This window comes from Aplidium turbinatum, chromosome 2 (assembly GCF_918807975.1).
Source record: "Aplidium turbinatum chromosome 2, kaAplTurb1.1, whole genome shotgun sequence".
Classification (NCBI taxonomy): Eukaryota; Metazoa; Chordata; class Ascidiacea; order Aplousobranchia; family Polyclinidae; genus Aplidium; species Aplidium turbinatum.
The window spans coordinates 48,157,074-48,175,545 of NC_137473.1; the positions used below are offsets into that span (position 1 = coordinate 48,157,074).

Here is an 18,472-nt window from a genome sequence, read left to right on the forward strand (position 1 = left end):
GGAACACGTCTTGATGCGTTTAGCTCATAGCAAATAAGAGCAAGGCAGGCAAAGAAAACCCCACAAAGAAATCCTACCACGGGCAAAGCCATTTCAAGCGCAGCGCACCATGCCTTGCACGAATCACAAAATAGATAGGCCATAACTTGACGACATGAAAACAATGACAAAAACAAATAAAACAAACTAGCAAAAACAACATCATCATCTTGCGGAAATCCAATTATACCCAGGAAAGTACTTATGTCTTGAAGATATCAAGCTGAATCTTTATCTGAAGACTGACAAAGCCTTTATAGATTATTCCTGGTAGTTTCGCATACTTGTATGTAGAGGTTTTTGACGCAGGGCCGGTCACCAAGATTGACAGAGTGACGTTTCCGATTGTTGAAGTGTTGTTGCTGGGGAACTATTCTATCCATTAAGTGCCGCTGAATGGAAAGAAGTCGTTAGCCACTTTAACAAGTCGAAATTCTGCCACTGAAATTGACTACAATGCAACCGCCAACCAATCAGAACGTGTTATAAGAGGCTACCGTCCAATTGTGACCCTTCTAGCACTCATCCAGAGAGTTAATGCTTGTTTTGAACTTTATTTGGTAATTACAGAAGAAAAAGAGCAACAGCAATGGTGAGAATCGAACACGCGTCAATGAAATGACTACTTTCTAGCCCGAACCTTAACCCCTAAGCCAACCGGCTGACAAAAAAATCCATCACTTAATTTGCTTTGTATGATCTTCTTTTCGCCGTTTTTTACTTCACTTAAACCGTAGCTTATGATTGGTTGGCGGTTTCATTCTGATCAATTTCAATGGCAGAATTTCGACTTGTTAAAGTGGCTACCAAAGAAGTCCTTAGTAGGCCATGCGTTGCTCTGGCGGGATGAATATCCATTGTTTTCAACTTAATTTGTGCAAAATGTTTTTCTCTTATAATATTTGCGTTCTTTGGGGAACTCACTTGTTGTGAGCAGGAGTGGTTGATGGATCGTTTACCACTCAATAACCAGTAACCATTCCACCCAGCGGCGTAGCCAGAAAAAAAGTTTGGGGGGGGGGGGCAAATATTTGATGAATTGAAGAGAACGACAAAGTGTTTGATTTGAGCCATTGCCATGTGATGTGCAGTGGCGTATCCCGGTGGGTTGAGCAAGAGAAGCAATAAAGCTGATGGGGGATTAGAGCGTGCCAAAGGCACGCGTTTTCTAGGGGGGTCCGGGGGCATGCCCCCCCGGAAAATTTTTACAAAATTACCCTCAAATAATGGATTATAGCGCATTCTGGAAACACTTTTAGGGTAATATTTGTATGAAATTTATTAGCAGATAAAAAGCTATTAACTTATTGAAGGCAGCTCTTACACACGAACAGGCAAAAACTACGGCTAAACTTTGAGAACACCAAAAACTCAGCTACACAAAAACTCAATAACTACACAAAAACCCAACAGAGTAAGCTATTCTGAAATTGCTTCCACAAATTAGTTAAAAGAAACGTAAATCGCGTAGCCTAAATTTTGCGCAATTTACGATTTGCAAAATTTATTGGTGTCTTTCTGTGTGTCTAAAACAAGTCCTTGGGGGTGTTAATAGCCAGATCTTATGGAAAACTATGTAAGTTTCTACAAATTTTATTATATTTTCAACAAAGGGATCAACTTTGGAATCTAAACTTTGAAAATTTGGGGGGAGGGCCATGGCCCCTTTCGCCCCCCTGGCACGCCTATGTTTCCACCCGCAGCTTTTGCCACTGCCAGTGATTATGTTCAATAGCGATTGATCCGCTCAACTCTACTAAGTGTTTTAATCGTGCCAAAGTCCTTGAATTAAGCAAATAATTTTTTTCTCGGTAGGGTTTTATGTTCTCGTTTTGTCACTTTTACTTTTTTTCAGACCCCTGCAATGTAGCCAAAGTGATATTGTATTTTGCTTTGGTGGTCGGAAATAAAACTGAACTGCAATGATTTAAAAATTGAGAAAAACTGTAATAAATTAGGCTGTCACTTATTCCTACATGTGTGCTTCTTTTTGTTTTATTTTTTCCTTTTTATTTTTGGAGTTTTGCGGCCGTGCTAACTATAGACATAATAGGGCCTACTACATGATTTATGATAGGCTACTATTCAAGCACGTTTTAAACCTATCAAGGTTTTTCTTTCTTTTCCCTCTTTTTCGCCCCGGACGTGATAAATGACGAAAAATAAAATGATTGAACAAGGTCCTCATAAATATATTCAGCGTTGGGTGTTGATCCAATAAATGTGTAAATAAGAAATACAAATTTGACAAGTGACGTGGAGGCTGCCAAGCGTTGCAATATAAAAAGATGCCTGGATACTGGAATATGTAGGTTTTAGTAAGAAGATGTCAAAGTTGCAGTTCACTTATTAGAAATTGCAAGGTAATTTCTGAAAATTAATTATCGTTGTAAGCTTGTTGATGATTAGCCCTGAATAGGTAGATTGTATGCTTTTTCGGTAAGCAGAATGCAGTAGGCTAGGCTACACATAAACAACTGGCCTGGGCAGCTCGTTTTTAATTGTGAAGGTGAGGTTACCTATTGGTCTTCACATACACTGTTAGTTAAAGCTACAACCAGCTCAGTGGCCGAGTGGTTTCGCCTTCGGCTCTGGTGCTGGTAGATCTGAGATCGATTCCAGGTCGGGTCAAACCGAAGACTTTAAAAACGGTACCGATTGTGTTCTTTCTTGTGTAACGCAGTGAGAATAAATCGGGTAATAATGTGATAACATCGTAAAACCAGATATAAAATTAAATATGAGCCCTGTCGCTAAAAGACCTTAGCTGTTGTAGAGCGACAATAAATAAAACCATGACATTATTATTATTATTATTATTATTAGTTAAAGCTGCTTGGTGCAAGTGTGGGTTCCCTCATACATCATCTGTTTTGAACAATGTTAATATTTCTGTTATGGGCCAAGGCATATTTCCCTTCTCTGATTTGAAACCATGACATGAAATTTTTGTTTGGGGTTTTGCTTTTCAAGTCTTTTCATTAAACATTTAGGTCTACTGCTTAAGGAAACAATTTATCATTCTGGGCATTGTCAGCACAGGCTATTTTTTGCATGTGATGTTTGGATACTAGGCTAGTTGTTTTGGCTCGTTGTGCAACGCAGTAATTTACCCTTGTTGCCCATGGAACTATTATGAAGACAAATGGTATGAAGCTCCAATAATATTAAAATATGTTACTATTTTTTGGCTGTTTGTTTGCAGCTTACACGGTAAAACTGCAAATTAGAACTTTTGTTCTTAACCTATTTTAGTGCATTTAATATCTGGCTTAAAATGGGTGCAGGAAACAGTGTGGAAATACCTGGCGGAGGTTCAGAAGGATATCATGTATTACGGGTATGTTCGTTGTAAAGATAAGTTTGAGTTTTCTGTGTATAATTAAAATATGTGGTATATAATTAAAAGGGACAAAACATCAACAATTTTACAAAACATTTTATATACACTATACAGTAGGGCAGGCGCGAATCTAAGAGTTTTTTTCGGGGGGGGGCCAAAAAGTTTGAAAATCAATTAAAAAGAAAGTAAAAGCTAAACAGATATGAACAATGATACTACGACATATACGATATGCTAGAAAATAGACATTAAAACAACCATTTTCATCAATTGTGATGCCGAGGGACTAATATCAGCTGTTTAAAAGCATATTAAACCATTTGATGCGGAAACATACTATTTTTCACAAAGGTTCGGAGGGGGCCCGGGCCCCCCCCATAAATCCGCGCCTGCAGTAGGGTGGTCCTTAAAAATCATTTTTTTGAAATTTACTCCTTGTAACCCTTTAAAAGTTTCGTCCTTACAAAAAATGAGGTCTTGCAAAATTGTTTTAAATTTAAAGATAATTTAGAGGGTGCACAAGACCCCTCAAGTTCTGCATCCTGCTAAAAATGCAAAATTTTGATATCTCGAAAACCGCTTGAGCTAGAGATGTGCTTTTGGTGTCTAAAGATGCAGAAGACAAGTTTTTCTATATGCTTTCTGAACATTGAATATGCCTATTTTGAGTAGAAAAGCAGTTATTTTGAAAAAACTACTTTTAAGGGTTTTGCGTATAAGATTCTTAGTTAAACAATAGTGCAGACCGAAAAACACAATTCTACAATTTGCCTTTCTAACCTGTTAAATTGTGATGTTACAAGTAAACAAATAGAACATTGCAAACATGTGTTGTAGGGTAATAGGGTGGTCCTTACACAAATAACAGGGTAGGGTAAGGTGGTCCTTACGAGAAAATGCGCTTAATTTCTGAGATTCGGTAATTTGTTTTTGAAAAAGGCTACAAAAGCACTTCTTGTAATCAAAAATAGGAAAACAATGAGCAATAAACTATACAAAGCACAAGCTTAGCATTATGACAAATTATTGGGCTTTGGTGTAAAAATCACATAGTTTTTCTGTCCGCATTGTTAATTGTTTGCCAACACAAAACACATGCTTGTCAGCTAAAGTGGCTTTATTGCAGTTTGGAAATCGTTTCCGAAGGTCTGCAACTGCAACCACCTGCATCAGATACTGAACCTGTTCTTCATTGTGAGTGAGGATGCGGTTATATTCCTCTATGAGAGCTACACCTCTCATTGTGGTCATCTGTGACAGTTAGAGTGTCTACTTCCTTTGATGCCTCACAGTAGGCATCACAGATTGACTAGGTTTCTAGATCCTGTTCCATAAACTCAGTTGATATGTCCAGTTTTTTGATCAGTGACAATGACCCCTTAGTGACCTGGTCAGACAATCCAGTCGATCAGTCATTGCAGAATTGATTGTCAGTTGTTAAGGGGCATCCTCAGTTTCTTCCCGCTCTTGTATTGCTTCAACCATGAGTCTTTGGTTTGGGCCGATACAGAACGATCAAAAAAGGCAATGGCAGCTAGTTCTTCAGACAAATACCACAGGTGGGAGGAAAACGTGGATAATACAGCATTTGACACTGCAGTGTTAATGCTGGAATATGCTTTAAGAGACTTCAAAAGATTTAGATCGTTATTCGGGGCTGCAGCGGGAGATTCTATCCATGCCTTAAGGTACAATTTTGTACCAAAAATACACATCTGCAAGAGCCCACTCCTTTCTCTTTCTGTAAGTTTAAACTGGTCATAAAACATCCAAACTTTTAATGAGTACAAAATCTTCAACATTTCTTTATGCATTGGGCCAGGAGTCATAAAATGAACACCCCTCGGAGGAGTAGCTCCCATAAAAATTAATGAGAGCTCTATAAATTCTCTGTTATCATCACGTAAATCTTTTCTTTCCTTCAAAATTTTTTCAGCCCAAGCTATTAGATCCACATCGACGACTGTATCAGCTATTTCTTTGTTTTCAGCTATTGTGGTGAACCTCGTCTTGTTCATAAACTCCCAGCGTGTTTGAAATCTTTTAAATACTAGAACATCTGGTGAAGCAGTGCTTCCCATGATTGTGGTAAAAGCTGTTTGTACTAGCAGCTCATGAATATGATGGCGGCATGCTAGATATAATAGGTCTTTTTGCAACTCTTGTTCAATGAGGACACATGAGCCAAGCTTTCGCCCTGTGTTGGAAGCAGTAGTGTCAAATGATAATGCAATCACTTGTTCTTTTAGGCCCCATTCATTGAGAGCTTCTACAGCAGCTTTTGCTTGTTTTAATCCCGTTCCGTTTGGCAATTTTGCTACTTGCAGCAGCTGAGAAACCTCATTACCGGTACCAGTTACAATAATCGGCAAGCGGTGGACATGCTGTTTGGTTGTTAAGTCTCTGAAAAGCTTTCCATCCCAGTTGACAACCACAGGAACATTAGCTCGGAACTCAGCTTTAAGTTTTACATGAATTTCATGAAGTTTTACATTAGCTCAGAACTCAGCTGGACTTAGGGACATGAAAACAGTACTTACAGGTTGTTAAAGATTATGAACATTGTGTATCTGCTGCGCAGGTCGCTGGATTTCTGGTCACTTTAAACAGTGTTATTTGTTTACTTGTAACATCACAATTTAACAGGTTAGAAAGGTAAATTGTAGAATTGTGGTTTTTGGTCTACACTATTGTTTAACTAAGAATCTTATACGCAAAACCCCTAAAAAGTAGTTTTTTCAAAATAACTGCTTTTCTACTTAAGATACCGGTAGGCATATTCAATGTTCAGAAAGCATATAGAAAACCTTGTCTTCTGCATCTTTAGACACCAAAAGCACATCTCTAGCTCAAGCGGTTTTCGAGATATCCAAATTTTGCATATTTAGCAGGATGCAGAACTTGAGGGGTCTTGTGCACCCTCTAAATTATCTTGAAATTTAAAAAAAGTTTGCAAGACCTCATTTTTTGTAAGGACGAAACTTTTTAAGGGTTAGGAGCAGTAAATTTCAAAAAAATGATTTTTAAGGACCACCCTACTATACAGTACCTTTTTTAAACATGTATTAAATGTTTTTTTATTTATCATATGTCTTTAATTTACACATTGACTAGGAGCAAAATCCATTTATATAACTCTTTTACTGAATATGCTAGTGGAATAGAGCAAGTTGTATATAACTATTGTGCTTGAATTTTCAGGTCCAAGAAAACTCTCCTGGATTCAAGGCTGGCTTGGAACCTTTCTTTGATTTTATTGTGATGATTGGCAACACTAGATTGGTAAAACTTTTGAAATATGGAATCCTGCTAGTAATCATGGATATAAAAGTCACAGCAAATTATGGGCTTTTGTAGGACTTAAGCCGCAAACGTTTCTCCGGTATTTCCCATAAAATCTCGAGCGACTGAAAACCTACATGCCCCAAATTATGTATTATTATTGTGTAGAATTGAAGAATGATTCATCATTAATTTCATTGTTATTTAAATTTGTTATTTGAGCAATAAATCCTTGGTCAATAAACTTGTTGCAAAACATTTTATTTTAGAATAAAGATGACGATCGTTTGAAAGATCTACTGAGAGCGAATGTTGAAAAGCCAATAAAAATGTTCATATATAGCAGTAAGACTTTGCAGGTACTTTTTTACTTGAATTAATTATTGTACAGTAGAATTTGCCTATAGTGACTTTGGCTATAGTGACACTTCGCCTATAGTAACACTTGTTGCAAAGTCCTGTTTGCATACGCAACAGTTGAGTAGAATTCGGCTATAGTGACACTTCGGTTATGGTGACACTTTTTCCGTGGCCCCTTCAGGTGTCACTAAAGGCGAATTCTACTGTATATGTATCGATTTTATGAGGTGGTTGGTGTTAGCTTGTAATACATTTATATATTATATATATATAAAACCGTTTCCAGTCTTTCAATTTGTTCTACTTAACAAATCAACTTTATGGATAATTGGATATGATCAAGCCAGAGTTTTATGGCAGAAAATTTTGCCACAGACACTTATAAATTCAAAATAATTTAGATCAGGTCAAGTCAAATTTAATAAGCTGTCTGGGGCTCGGGGCTATTTATTATAAATTGTGGTTGGTCAGTACAACTTGTAAATATTCTTAATATTCAATGGTGTTTGCTTAAGGTAGCATTTTTTTCATTTATTAAAGGCAGAAATTAACTTGATATATTGTGCAAGGTTAAGTCTTGTAGCCTTGCAAAGCCTTGTAGTTAGTGTGTAAATATCTTCACAGTAGTCACATATTTATGCTGTGAATACTATCACATGGCCATTGGCCATGAATACAAAAAATAGCAAATCAACTGCAAATTTTTGTATTATATGTTTACTATTGCATCAGTTACAATGATATTTGTCATGGCATATTTCATAGTTCAGTTTGTCAATTTTGTTTTTGTTATGACCAGCTACGTGAGGTAACCATTACCCCAAGCAGTATCTGGGGTGGCCAGGGACTTTTGGGCGTCTCAATTCGATTCTGTTCTTTTGAAGGAGCCAATGAAAATGTTTGGCATGTGTTGGTAAGTGTTTGTTTTAATCATATATATAGCTGTAGAATTATGAAAATTAGATATATATACAGTAAGTGTATTTTTGTGGCTACCTTAAAACACATCTAAACTAATTTTTATGTTCAGATTTATCAGCAACAATACATTTTGTATAAATTGTATGCAGTTTGTGGATACTATGTGCAGTGTAATTAACACTTCCAACAGTATCAATTGAAGTAAATAAACTTTGTTTAGCACTTCAATACAAGAATCTTAATTGCTTTTGTTCATTTCAGGATGTTGAACCAAACTCTCCAGCTTACTTGGCAGGCTTGCGTTCTTTTAGCGATTACATAATAGGTGCCGATTCACTGCTCAGTGAAGTAAGTTTAATTTTTGTTTTTGTCAATTTACATATAGCATTAAAATCTTAACCGAGTTGTAACAACAAGAAGTCAAAGGTTTTCCACTTGACTGTATAGTGTGTGTGTACCACAGCCCGCAATCAGTCCTCTTGTACATCTGCACAGTGCACAACTGCACAATTGCACATGTTTGATAAATTTTAAAGGAGACTGATTTACAAGCTGGGATAAGTGCTAGTTATGTATGTAGTAGACAGCCAGCAGGATTGTCATTCACACTAGTTGGTAATATATTTTTACAAGTTATAAACTTGGTGGTTTTCATCTAATTCTGTGGTACTGGTATCACTGCAATAGTGAGGACATTTGTCATCAGAACAAAAATCGACGAAAAATCTAACCTCATACAGTTTTTCTTCATGCATTTTCTTTATCAGCAGGACGATTTGTTCACACTTATTGAATCTCATGATGGGAGGCAGTTGAAGTTATTTGTATACAACAGCGACACTGATGCATCAAGAGAGGTTGTAATAACTCCAAACAGTGCTTGGGGCGGCGAAGGGAGGTGGGATTTTTTAAAAACTTTTTTGCTTTGGTGTAGAATTTCATTGTCAATAATTTCGAATTTACAGATTTTACTTTACATATTTTATTGAGATTTTTCTTTGCGGATTGTAGTAGCCTACAGCAGAACAAGAGTACATGTTGTCGTTGAATGTGCATAACTTTAAATATTTCATCAGTTTTAGATCAACGATAGTGAAGTAGATTGGTTTCATTTGTTCGACATTAATTTAAGTCCATTTATTTCTTTTGACACCCCTACTCTGGGATCAGGACATCCTGTCGTGGACAACTGACCACGGCAAACCTGTCGCCAGGACATTTCACCACCGAGTACATCTCGCCACTTGACGCTAATTCCTTACTAATCCAATTAACGCTTTCTTATCATAGCATGCCCTTGGCTTATTTAACTCGAATCTTGGACACCTGTTCATGTATTTTTGAAAACAGCAACAGAGTAATATCAAAACTTCCAACTCCAATACCGGTTGATTGCTGATGTTTAAAAAATATTTCCTATTGAGCAAAAATAAAAGCCTCCTCCAAATGTAAACCGCACTAATGATGAGAAATAAAAAGTTTATTCAGCATGATTTACAATCGAGTAAATATGGTATGTTATCAAACGTACATCAACATTGATGTTAGTTGCTCAGGCTAGTTTTGTCGGTCAAAATTAATTAGTAAGGAATTAGCGTCAAGTCGTATAGTGGTGAGATGTACCCTGTAGTGAAATGTCCTGGCGACATGTCGGTCGCAGTTGGTTGTTCCGCGACAGGATCTCGTGCACCCCCCTACTCTTGCTTTAGCCTGAATGGCTTCAGTTCAGGTATAAGCTTTCAAATGTAAACTTCTGTGAACAGGTGCATGTGAAACTAACGATTACTTTAGTTGAAGCATATCTAATCTGAAGATAGATGATTGCAATGTCACTGAAGTATCAAATCTTATTCATATAAAGAGTACTTACGACAAAGTTGTTCTCATTCTTAAATAAAACCTAACTGTGTTTTTAAGTCTGGGATGTGGAATTGGATATGGGTATCTGCATCGGATACCGACTGTTTCCTTTTCTGAGGGTAAAAACTTGTCTGTGAAGCACGAAGTGCCCCCATCAGCAGGTGATGCTGTGATCAGTATGAACAAGCCCGCTCCAAGTGATGGTTTTGCAGAGGTGAGATCTCTTACATCGTGCCACAGTTAGTGATCGGCTTTTTTAGCTAATAGTAATAGTAGAGGTTATAATAGTTTTAGAAATGTGGAAAGTAAAACCTCAACATTGTGATAAAACGCATGCTTAATATTACTTTTATTCATAAAGCAATCTTGAGTTTTGAGGACTAGTTTCTTAAAATTCGTTTAATTATGATAATTAACAACCACCCTCTTCGCTTAGTCTGTAATTGTTTTTCAAGCTTGACCTTTTTTCTGTTTGAATTCAAGATATTTACTGACAAAGTCACACTTGTGTGGCGAAAGCTCAGCATTAAACTTGTTGTCATCAGTGTAGTGTGATACTTTCTGCTTTTTTTCTTTGAGTATTTTTATTTGTCGTCAGGTTACTCTGCAAACATCTGCAGCTTCTTTGCAACCAAATCTTCAACCAGCCCAACAAACTGCAGCGCCACCAGCTGCAACCAGTTCTAACTTGTTGCCTGGCAACGTTGGTGTCACTGTGCCAACTCTGCCAACAACGCTCAGCAATCCCTACACTGTTCCTCTGACCACGTTAAGTTCTGTCCCTCCGATTAGTGTAGGAAATACAATGCCAGGTAAGCTATAGCGTCAAATACCGGACTAGCTAGCTTAACTTGTAAACTCTGTGTTTAAAAATGCTTCAGTTACATAATGTTTCTCCCTTTATTAAATGTTTATCCAACTACAATTATTGTTTAACTTTGATTTAGTTACTGTTCCTGGAATGCCTCCGCTGGTTAATTTCACAATGCCGGCCACTCTTCCCACCAATATTCCCCCGATAACTCTTCCCCAAGGTAGGAATTTGCATGTACATTGTACAACTATGTACAACTACTTTAACATTAATCTATAATGTTGATAATCACTTAAAGTAGAATTGATTTGGTCTTGTTTTTACACTTAAGTCTGCTGCATGTTCACTTCATCAAAAAAGGTGTGAAATGTGGTAACTTTTGAAAAAGTATCTCTTTAAACGACAGGCATCGCCCCGTTGCCATCCCTGCAGGGGCTGAATCTGCCTCCTTTGTCTCTACCAGAAGGAATTCCCCCGCTACCCTCGCTGGACAGCCTTGCTGCCAGCCTCCCACCTATCGTACCATCCACGGCTAACACAAACTTGCCTGCCAACCTTCTCACAGGTTTGATATTCGAAATATGTGATTGATATGGACTATAAAGCGTGTTACTTTTCAACAAAATTTGTTGTGAGAGACCAATTCTCAAAGGCTTGCTGTTCACTACGAAGCAAATCCGGCCAATTAATATTTTTCTATTTAAACTTTCGTCGTTGTCAACGTTCCGGTCATTTGTTTTTTAATTTTTTTATGCTAATGCTCAGACCGGCTCAGAATGTTTTGTTTCAAACTTATGTCGTTAAATTTACGTATGAAGGGCATGGAAATGAAGAAACCAACGCGTATACTTTGGATATAGTAGATGTGTCTTGTATGTAGGGCATAATTTCAAGGTATTTCTTTCATGCAGCAGCCTTTTTAGCCTATTAGGACGAGCCACCCCTGAGTACAGCTAATGAATAATGACAATATCATCCAAATGACTGTTCACATGATTTCGTAGTGTTTCTTTCATTCTTGTTTTGTCCTTGCAGGAGCAATCCCTCAGATCTCATCAGGCTCAACTGAAAATGCTGCTGCTCTAGTATCTGCGTTGCCGGCTAAAGGCTCAATGTCTGCCCAGACTACTAGCACCAATTAGAAAAGCTCATATTCAATCTCCAACTGGTATTTAACGTATGGTTTTCTTGTCTTGGGAAGATGCATGCAAGGACTTATTATATTATTGTTGATTTTTGTTTGGAACCGCTGCACAGTGACATGATTGACGGTAGTGATAATGTAATTTAAAAAGCTTTTGAAACAATTTCAAATCTATTGAGATCTAAGATAGTTTATGATCATCTTAACGTTGATATTAAAGGTTTGTAAAAAAAAAACTTGCGGGAAATTGCTTTCTTGCTTGAAATATCATCATACCCACATTTATTTTTACGCTTCAAAAATATTGTAAATGTAATGTAATAGACGTAGATAAATTTTTTAATTATTCTTTTTCTGAGCTGCTGGATCTCTAAAAGAATAACAACTAAGATTCAGTTTCAAAATGTGTCTTTTCAACGTTGAGCAATGCAAACTGTAAGATAACCTGTACAAATTTCCATCATATAGCATCAAAATGTACAAGATAGAAAGTTTATTGTATATTTTGAGAATGGTTTTTCGTTAAGTTTTACATTTAATATAAAGTGTCCAACTGTAAAACCACCGACGCTTAACTGCTATATAAAAGATAGAGATTATATGCAAAATTTATCCCTGCATCGGTATACAGTTTTCATAACTGTGACACCAAGAGACATAGATCCTTTTTTTTTCAAAGCAATGTGCATACCCCTTCCTTGTCGATGAAGTTCCAACCAACGTCACTGCGTTATTACTCGGCTGCCTAGCGAGTGGTGAATCGTGTCACGACGCTCGAAGGGGCGTTGGTTCGACACCGCTCAAGAGCATGCTGCTGTGTTTCCGACATTCCCCTGAATGGCATACACGGAGGTGGACATAAAGATTGGCTTTCTTGCCTTTCCGTCCGTCTATATCCTAAAGCCTGGATGCGACAAAAATACGACTGCGTTATTTCGGTCTTTTGAGAGGAATTTATGAATTTTTTTTCCGTTTTGATGAAGAACTTTCAAGGAAGCAGAAACACTCCGGTTTGATCGATTAATGTCTCATAAATAATAATTAATAAGTCATTTAATATTGTATTTTTTAAACTTCTAGTTATCTAGTAAGTCTATCAATCTGTTCAGGTAAGTATCTGTTCTGGTGTAATGTTACTAGGACGGAGCTTGTTTTTGAAACAGAAACACTAAGTCCCACTTTCTGTTGACGATTGTCATAATGTCATAGTTACATTTTGTCGATTTTAGAAAACTGATCTTGATTAGCTGCGTGACGTGACTTGGAGATTACGTAATTGACTATGTACCATTGTACCTGCATGACTAAAATATATGTTTGGTGACGAGGAATTTTTTTCACAGATCAAGCTCAAGGTTGTGCAAACTTTTCGTATTTTCGACGTGTGACTTTATGTGTTGATATTATTCAGTGAAGACTTTAGTTATTTTTTGCCCATGTTAGTAGTTTTTCCAGTAAGTCAAAACTTGATTCCAATTTTGTGATTTCTGTTTTCACCGGTGCTGTCTTATTTTGACAACTTTGTTTTGCAATCATAAGATGATGTCAAATAAACCAGTTGGACGTTTACAGAGTCATAACCAATGGATTTATTGGAGTGTTATCAAAATTGAAAGAAGTAAACAGTCTGAAAATAATAACTACAGTAGAACTCGGTTAATCCGGATTCGGTTAATCCGGGTCTTCGCCTAATCCGGATAAACCTGGAAGTACAAATGATTTGTAATCTTTTTCTTGAGAAACAGCTTCGGATTATCCGGATTATTTTATCCGGATCTTCGCCTATTCCGGACAAAAGTTGCGCTTTCTCTATCGCTTTATCCGGATTTTCCCGACAGTTTTGCCATTTTATGCTAAAACGTAACGTGGCTCATTGCGAGAAATTTCTTATCTATTGTTCCGTTAATGTGACGCAATAAATTATTATTTTTGTTTTTGTTTTTTGCAGTTTAATAAAACTGTACTGGATACGTTCCTACAAAACCTAAAATATACTTGAAGTGAAAAATGAAGAAATCGTACGAATCATCATTCATATTTAATTCATCATCATTCATCACTATTCATAAATACAGTAAATAAAAGTTCTCTCTCTCATAATGTGCCTTCAGTTGGCCATTGAAATCCGGTGCAACGGCCATCTGGACTTTAAAGTTGTTTCGGATTCGCCAAACAATGCATGACGGCAGCACAATCCGAATGTTGCTTCCGAGAGCACCACCTTGTAGTATCCACTCCAATACATGCCTGTAAGCGACTAATTACCGATACTGCCTGCAAGGAAATAAAATCACTTTGTTTAGTGTGCATTCTTTAGCGTTTAGAGTATTTTTAGCCTAATGTAGCATCCTTACTCTTTCGATAGGTCTCCGTTTTCTCCTTTCGGTTTATTGCTTTTTCTCCAGTTCTTCCTGCTCCTCATAAAAAAAAGTCCTCAGAACTGCAGGATGTAAGTGTGCCTCAAAATCGGTCAAATTGGTAACACAGCTAGATGCGTCTTTCTTCAAAAGTGCTTTCGTCTGTGGCACTTCATGGCAACATAGACAATCATTGGGCTGGGACATAGACTCGCACTTGTGGCAAACGCACCACCTACAGTTCCCAGCACGCCACTCATTGCTGAGAAGATCCAAATCGGGTTGGTGGTGTTAACAAAATCATCTCCATTCAAATGAAGAGAACATATACGACTAGTTTTGTATGGTCCATCCCACTTTCGAACACTTGAAGAAAACTTTGACTATTTTCTTCTCAGCACCTTGTTTTGTTTGAAAGCATGAAAAGATAGCACACGTCTTTGTCACTGACTCTGTCACATAAACAGCAATTTCCAGGCATTACCTCAACCATAAATTAAGGGTACTGTCTGTGAGATACTGCTGTTACACTGCAAATGGCTATAGCCAGATTAAGACAAATAAAAAATTATCCAAATTGTAGCCCTACAAGAGTTTAGAAAAACTGCAATTTCAATTGAATTGAGATGCTGTTTGATAAAAATAAACTCAATCTATTTGATCTAAACCTGATAGTAATAATAAGTTGACTTTTTCATTTCGGTAGTTCTCATTTTGCACATGCTTTAGACCAATAGAGCCCCACACATTGCCGTTTTGGAGCAGTCGTACCATACCTTATCAACTCACCACAGAGAAAGAATGCATCCTTCCCACCCATGGTGACGTCACAGCGAGGTTGCCGTTTTTATTTTCGCAATTGAATGATTGCCAGATTCGCCGAAAGTGAACGAAAGTTTGCAAGCGTGTAACTTAGTAGCCTGTTGATGTTTTTTACGACTTGCTGGTCAGGGAAGTTTGTTAGTGTCATCTCTTTGGTATCTTAGGTAAATTTAGCGAATTCATTTTCTTGTCAGAGGCACTTTAACTACAGACATAGCTTACTAGCCAACATGATTTTCTATTTAGGTATGTTTTAAACCTTTCAAGGTTTTGCCACCTTTTTCCGTTCATTAACGTGCTGGTAGCTGGTCTATATCGACTATTGTAGTTAGCAGAGATGTGCGTACACGCCGCAAATTCTACGCCGCAGACCTGCGGCGTAGACTTTTTGTTTACGCTAACGCTTGCGGCCACATTTTTTGGATAGTTTGCGCTTGAGGCTACGCCGTAAAGTTTTCGCAGTTTTTTAGCGCATAGCGTCAACGCATACTTTTTAATGTATTTTTTTTGCTACAACACGCCAATACCTTCCAGCGCTGCAGTTGAAAGAATGTTTTCAATCGGCAAAGACATATTGGAACCAAAATGCAGCAAAATGTCAGATGAACACTTTCAGATGCTTGTGTTTCTTCGTAGAAATTCAAAATAAAACTTGTTTGTTTCGAGTGGTTTATACCGTGTGAATGTTTGGCACCTAGCAAACAAAATGAGTTTAGGCTAGTGTATGGCTACAACAAAACTGAGTACATGATACTAACTAAACAAAAGCCAGGGTTGGAAGTAACGACTAGTTGTCACTATTCGATAGCGTTATTCGTTGCTTTCTGAATATCGAATGCTTATACCCATTCCTTTCAAAAATAAATATCGAATGCCCGTTATTCACTGCTTTTTTATGCAAGCAACGAAATCATTATTCGTTTTTCACTAATCGATATTTAGGAGAACTGCTGAATCATTTTTTGTTGTTCACTTACTTCTTCGTCAAAACGAATTTACGAGATTTAGTTTTCGGATTACAATCCGATCTAGTCCCCTTCCGTTTTTCGAAGTTTAACGGATTAAGAAAAATTTTGCGGCAATACAGTTCAGAAAAACCATGCCAGTGAGAGTCGTTAACAGTGTTGCCAACCTTGCGGTCTTCCGGCAAGTTTGAGCTTGTTTTTTTTTTCAAGTTTGCGTATTTTTTTAAGTTTGTGGGTTGCTTGTTATTTTTTTTAAATTATTTTTAGTAATCGTTATTCATTGCTTTTTTTTAAGTATCGATAGCGGAAAGTCATTGCTTTTTTGGGCGCCATCGAATAGTGAAATAGTCATTGCTTTTTGACTAACGACTTCCAACCCTGACAAAACTTAATGTAAAGATGCACGTTACGATAAACGGAAATGAATTGCAAAGAAAAAAGTGTATTAAATATCTTGGTGTATTAATTGATGACTCCCTCAACTGGAAATGTCACATTCAAAATGTTTGTAAAAAACTTGCTAGAGGCTCCTGGGCCATTCTTCAACTCAGAAATTATGTGGATACTAACACTCTGAAAACTGTGTATTACAGTCTTATATATTCTCATCTTCAATACTGCATATCCAGCTGGGGTGGAGCCTGTGACAGTGCACTGGATCACTTATTTAAGCTACATAAAAGAGTTGTTAGAATCATGACATTCAGCAACTATACAGCTCACACATTGCAACTTTTTCATAAACTACAGCTGTTAAATATACAAGAAATTTACAAACTAGCAGAGATGTACGTATACGCCGCAAATTCTACGCCGCAAACTTGCGGCATAGACTTTTTGTTTACGCTAACACTTGCGGCCACATTTTTTTGGATAGTTTGCGCTTGAGGTTACGCCGTAAAGTTTTCGCAGTTTTTTAGCGCATAGCGTCAACGCATACTTTTTAATGTATTTTTTTCGCTACAACATGCTAATACCTTCCAGCGCTGCAGTTGAAAGAATGTTTTCAATGGGCAAAGACATACTGGAACCAAAATGCAACAAAATGTCAGATGAACACTTGCAGATGCTTGTGTTTCTTTGTGAAAAGTCAAAATAAACTTGTTTGTTTCGAGTGGTTTATACCGTGTGAATGTTTGGCACCTAGCAAACAAAATGAGTTTACGCTAGTGCATGCGCTGACGCTGACGCCGCCAACTTTTTTACAAGTTGCGTTGACACATACGGCGTATGGTTTTTCGAACGTTTGCGTTAACGCTGACGGCGTCAATATTTTTTGCATGCGCGTACATCACTGCAAACTAGAGATAGCAAAAAACATGCACAGAGTCCATTTAAATTTATTACCAGAAACAGAATGTGATATCTTCTGCAGACTATCGGAATTCCACTCACACAATACTCGCCAATCATCCAGTAGTAACTATTTTGTATCAAGGGTGCGTACTGAATTGGGTAAAAAGCAGATGTTAATCAGGGGTCCTAAAGTATGGCATGAGGTTCCAGGTCTCAAAGGTCTTTCTCCGACTTCTTAAAGAAAATTTAAACGCTACCTTCTTGATTTAAACGACACTGTATAAATAATAACTGTTTTGTCTATATATAATTACATTATTCTATTTGCTCAATGCTCACCTCTTTGGTATACGTTACTATTGATTTTTTACTGATTAAAATTGTCAATTGATATCTCTTAAACTCCACAATTAATTCATGCAGTAGCCTAGCACGGTAGTAAACCTGCTTAGTTTTTTAGTTTTCTTTTTTTTTGCCTAATAAAAACATGTGTATCTATATCAGCAAATGCTTGATTTTTTTGTATGATTGTTTGCGTATGTTATTTAGACCTACATCACCTAGCTTGAGGTGGCTGCTGACTAGATGACCGCTTGGTCTTTTCGCAGTCTCCTCGTCATATGACACACAGCAGATTATTGCATATTTTGTATTCTTTTCATGTTTGTGTTTGTGACAAATAAATAAACTGACTGACTGACTGTATGCGCTGACGCCGCCAACTATTTTTACAAGTCAAGTTGACGCATACGGCGTATGGTTTTTCGAACGTTTGCGTTTACGCTGACGGCGTCAATATTTTTTGCATGCGCGTACATCACTGGTAGTTAGTAGTATTTTTTTTGTCCCGGACGCGTTAATGACGAAAAATAAAATGATGATGATGATAGCCCCACTCCACCTGGCTCAAAATAATCAATGGAAAAAACTTCACGCATCATTACACTTAATAAACAGCCTCAGGGCAGTCAAGGCTGATGAATTATTTGTGAAGAGTTCAGGATGCTAGTTTAGGGTGTCTTGTTTGTGATTTTAGGCTAGCTCTCGAATTTTCGGAAAAGTTGTGTTGGCTTTTGGCTAGTTCAGAAGTAAGTTAGCAGCTCAGTGGCCGAGTGGTTATCGCCTTCGGCTCAGGTAGATTTAAGATCCAGATTGGGTCAAACTGAAGACTTCAAAACGGTATCGATTGTGTTCTTTCTTGCAAAATGCAGTGAGAATAATGTGGTAACATCATATTATATAAACCTGATATGAAATTTTAAAAAATAA

The 18,472-nt window shown here is 37.3% G+C and overlaps 1 protein-coding gene across 3 annotated transcripts; it reads left to right on the forward strand.

The window, feature by feature from the left end:
* The first annotated feature begins 2,340 nt into the window (after nucleotides 1-2,340).
* On the forward strand, nucleotides 2,341-13,337 carry LOC145764493 (Golgi reassembly-stacking protein 2-like). Of its 3 annotated transcripts, XM_082576109.1 has the most exons (12): nucleotides 2,341-2,402; nucleotides 3,327-3,379; nucleotides 6,584-6,664; nucleotides 6,934-7,023; nucleotides 7,824-7,937; nucleotides 8,207-8,293; nucleotides 8,713-8,843; nucleotides 9,863-10,019; nucleotides 10,404-10,617; nucleotides 10,753-10,839; nucleotides 11,026-11,184; nucleotides 11,655-13,337. In XM_082576109.1, exons 3-12 carry the CDS (start codon nucleotides 6,644-6,646, stop codon nucleotides 11,759-11,761), a joined length of 1,167 nt encoding a protein of 388 aa, XP_082432235.1. In that variant the 5' UTR covers nucleotides 2,341-2,402; nucleotides 3,327-3,379; nucleotides 6,584-6,643; the 3' UTR covers nucleotides 11,762-13,337. The 3 variants fall into 3 exon arrangements, with proteins under 3 accessions (XP_082432235.1, XP_082432233.1, XP_082432234.1); XM_082576107.1 differs by lacking the exon at nucleotides 2,341-2,402 and having other exon boundaries at nucleotides 3,243-3,379; XM_082576108.1 differs by lacking the exon at nucleotides 2,341-2,402 and having other exon boundaries at nucleotides 3,243-3,379; nucleotides 8,716-8,843.
* The last annotated feature ends 5,135 nt before the right edge of the window (nucleotides 13,338-18,472 follow it).

What these genes read in the sequence shown, in the direction of transcription:
- LOC145764493 (XM_082576107.1), top strand. Translation starts at nt 3,317, where the DNA reads ATGGGTGCAGGAAACAGTGTGGAAATACCTGGCGGAGGTTCAGAAGGA. An exon ending in ATAGCAGTAAGACTTTGCAG is followed by an intron (nt 7,024 to 7,823) that starts GTACTTTTTTAC and finishes TGTTATGACCAG; the next exon opens with CTACGTGAGGTAACCATTAC. An exon ending in TGTAGGAAATACAATGCCAG is followed by an intron (nt 10,618 to 10,752) that starts GTAAGCTATAGC and finishes ACTTTGATTTAG; the next exon opens with TTACTGTTCCTGGAATGCCT.